Genomic DNA, 3,066 nt, shown 5'->3' on the forward strand with positions numbered 1-3,066 from the left:
ACCGAGACTGCGCTGGTGACCAAATAACTTCTGGGTGTGACAATACTGTAACTTTTTGACCGGGGACATGATGCGTTTTTTTTTTTTCAAAATCGGTTTTGTACTAAACCCTACCCATCAGTGAGAAGAATTTTCCCACAGCTGGTTACCTGGTGAAATATTACAGTCTGGGCAGAACATGTCGCACTGTAAACATATTGCGACAACGTTGATAGTAACCTTTTTTTATATATATATAATAACAAAACAGTATGTTATAAAACAAGTTGTGCGTTTTTCGTTAACGTCATGGAATGGCGTTAATTTGGCGTGCTCTGTTCGATTTGTCACGCCTAAAGATATACTTTGATGAGTTCGTTCAAAAAGACCACCTGTACTGCATGTAAGAATCAAACTGTAGTAAGGTACTCCTAGTCTACAATGTTCAGACTACAAATTTCTGCTCTAAGAGTTTCAAAAGGTGAACAGGTCGGTGGTTGTGGTCTCTCTGATGTGACGGAGTTTACTCTCCCTTCTCGTTCGTCTCCCGGCGCTCCTCCTTGCCGAGTTTACCTGCTGGCTCCATCCACACGGGGCTGGCGGGGCGGCCTGCTGGCTCCATCCACACGGGGCTGGCGGGGCGGCCTGCAGGCTCCATCCACACGGGGCTGGCGGGGCGGCCGAAACGCTTCGCCTTGTCCACGGTGGCTCGCACCTTCTCCTGGAGGAGGAGCAGGGAAACAATCATGGCGCATAGGCCGACCACAGCCCTTTGGTAGTGTAAAATTGTATTTTTTGTAGATTTTGTAGATTTCGATGTAAAATTGTATTTTTTATCCTGTATTATATGTCATTCAGTTTACGTTTTACTGAAGCACACTGTAATGACAGTTCTGTGTGTGTCTGTAACATCTAAGGACGATTGGAGTTATGTCTCCGAAGGTAGCAGAAGATAACAAGAATTCCGAGGTAGATTTCATACCTCCATGAAATGTGGGCTTGATATGTAAATGTGAATTTCTTCTTTAATTATGCAAATGACCTCTGCATTAACATGATATATGCATCGTGATGTATGTTAACTTTTGATTAACTTACAGAATTCCCAAGTATGACATTCCCGGCCATCATTCACCATTAAGAAATCATAGAATTCTCGCATCAATTATGCAAATTAGGTCATCATTTGCATAATTAGTATCTGTTGATGTTCCGCCTGCAATAGGTTACATACAATACATGTATGAAAGTAGTATAATGTAAAACACTGTAATTATAGAATTTCCTCATTAATTATGCAAATAAAGTCCTCATTGCATAATTTGCATTTAATTATGTACATCTCTCTCTCAGCTACCTACACACCAAAAATTATGAAAATATGTTGTTCCTATCTGGACTTATTGGCTTTTAAACATTTCGCCAGAGAGTGCCCTGCAGTTCCAGAACAAGCTGCTAGGGGGACCAAACTCACAAAACTTATTCCTGACAGGAAAAGCAATTTGTCACCAAAACATCAAGACCATAGCATGTTCAGCACAAAAGATACAAAACCGGAAGTTCTGCTGCAGTACCAAGGTCATCCACCAGGAGGCCCATATTTGACCTTGACCTTTGTCTTCCTAAGACTTGCCAACATACCAAATATCATCACAATCCATAAAGGCGTTATGAAGTTATGCTGATTACAAATGTGCGGAAACACAAACACACACACACACACACACACACACACACACAGAGACACGCCAAAAACAATATACCTCCATTTTTCATGGAGGTAATAAACAGATGATATGTAACGTTACCTGCGTCTCTGTACGGCATCTGTCTGACGTGCCTCCAGCGCCTCCACTGTGGTCTTCTTCGCCACTCGGGCCCGACGCTTCTCCATGCGGGCCTCCATAGCGGTTCTCTTCCTGCTCTCCCGAGTAGTGATCACATCCGACTCGCTCATTGCCGGTTTGATGAAGAAAGCGGTGGACTTGGCACGTGATGGCTTCTTCATTTCCTTCCTAGCTGCCTGATTGGCCAATTTCCGGGATCTTTTGGCAATAATGTCCTAAGGGAATATTGAAGGGAAGATTAGTACATGCATCTATATTCCAAACTTAAGAGCTTTTCCTTTTGTTCTTGCCTGTCCATATTTCCATCTACCTATTACGTTCTTCTATTTAAGTACGTTCTTTCTTTCCACAACACATTTGCAGATATCTGAGGATAAACTTACCCGTCTTCGCTCGTCGGCTTCATTCAGCTGCGTCCGCAGTTCGGTGGGGGTTTCGGCGATTCGCTTCTTCACCATCTCCCGCCTCTCCTCCATACGTTTGTCCAACTTCTCCAGCCTGACTGGGCGGCGCGGCGGCGGGCTGTTCGACTCGACATCCGCCACCTCAAAGGCCACGGAGGTCGGCTGACATTTAATGGGAATTACTCCCGCCTGTCGCAGGTCGGCTAGTACGTCGTCCGACGACTTGGTAGACCTGGCTTGGGACAGCGGAGCCTGTGCGACTTGCACGAGGAATACTTCTGCAATAAACCGTAACACGGTTTAAGGGGGCACACCCCAGTTTATTTGGGGCCTCTTTTCGAAGCTGCACACCCTCAAATCTAGCGACCGTCTCTGGCGTGGAATAATTCGGAAGGAGAATAACTGTATATGGGACGAAAGGGTATCTCTTCAGCTACAAGACAAGCTGAGTTTGGTTTCTTCAACCTTTTTAAGTTTGGTAAAATCAACGGAAAAACATTATTTTCACTCCAAAATTAATGCCCAAAATTGCAAATTTTCGCGTAGGATAATCCCACAAAAAAAAATTTCCGGCAGAAATGACTGATGCTGGCAGAAAGACCCAAGCCTTGACTATACCCGAGTAAATTATAAAGAAAATTCTAGTACTGTAATTTTCTAAACAGTCCACGGCGCGAGGGGTTGCAAATCCACCCCTACGAAGCCACAGAGCGAAAACTAGGTCAAACGGGCGGATTACACTTGGCGCGCAAGGATACCCGGAAGTAAGGTTCGGAGCCAAAAGAAATTTTCACCCCAAAATCACCATTTCTTACACTCTTCAGCCATGTTAATGT

At 44.4% G+C, this 3,066-nt stretch overlaps 1 protein-coding gene across 1 annotated transcript; it reads right to left on the reverse strand.

The window, feature by feature from the left end:
• Window positions 1-502: 502 nt before the first annotated feature.
• Window positions 503-2,321, reverse strand: LOC109487478. Its single transcript, XM_019791471.1, has 3 exons — window positions 2,210-2,321; window positions 1,802-2,041; window positions 503-700 (listed from the first exon to the last, which is right to left on the reverse strand). Exons 1-3 carry the CDS (start codon window positions 2,300-2,302, stop codon window positions 503-505), a joined length of 531 nt encoding a protein of 176 aa, XP_019647030.1. The 5' UTR covers window positions 2,303-2,321.
• Between the last annotated feature and the right edge of the window lie 745 nt (window positions 2,322-3,066).

The sequence above is a fragment of the Branchiostoma belcheri genome, unplaced genomic scaffold (assembly GCF_001625305.1).
Source record: "Branchiostoma belcheri isolate BF01 breed outbred unplaced genomic scaffold, Haploidv18h27 scaffold111, whole genome shotgun sequence".
NCBI lineage: Eukaryota > Metazoa > Chordata > Leptocardii > Amphioxiformes > Branchiostomatidae > Branchiostoma > Branchiostoma belcheri.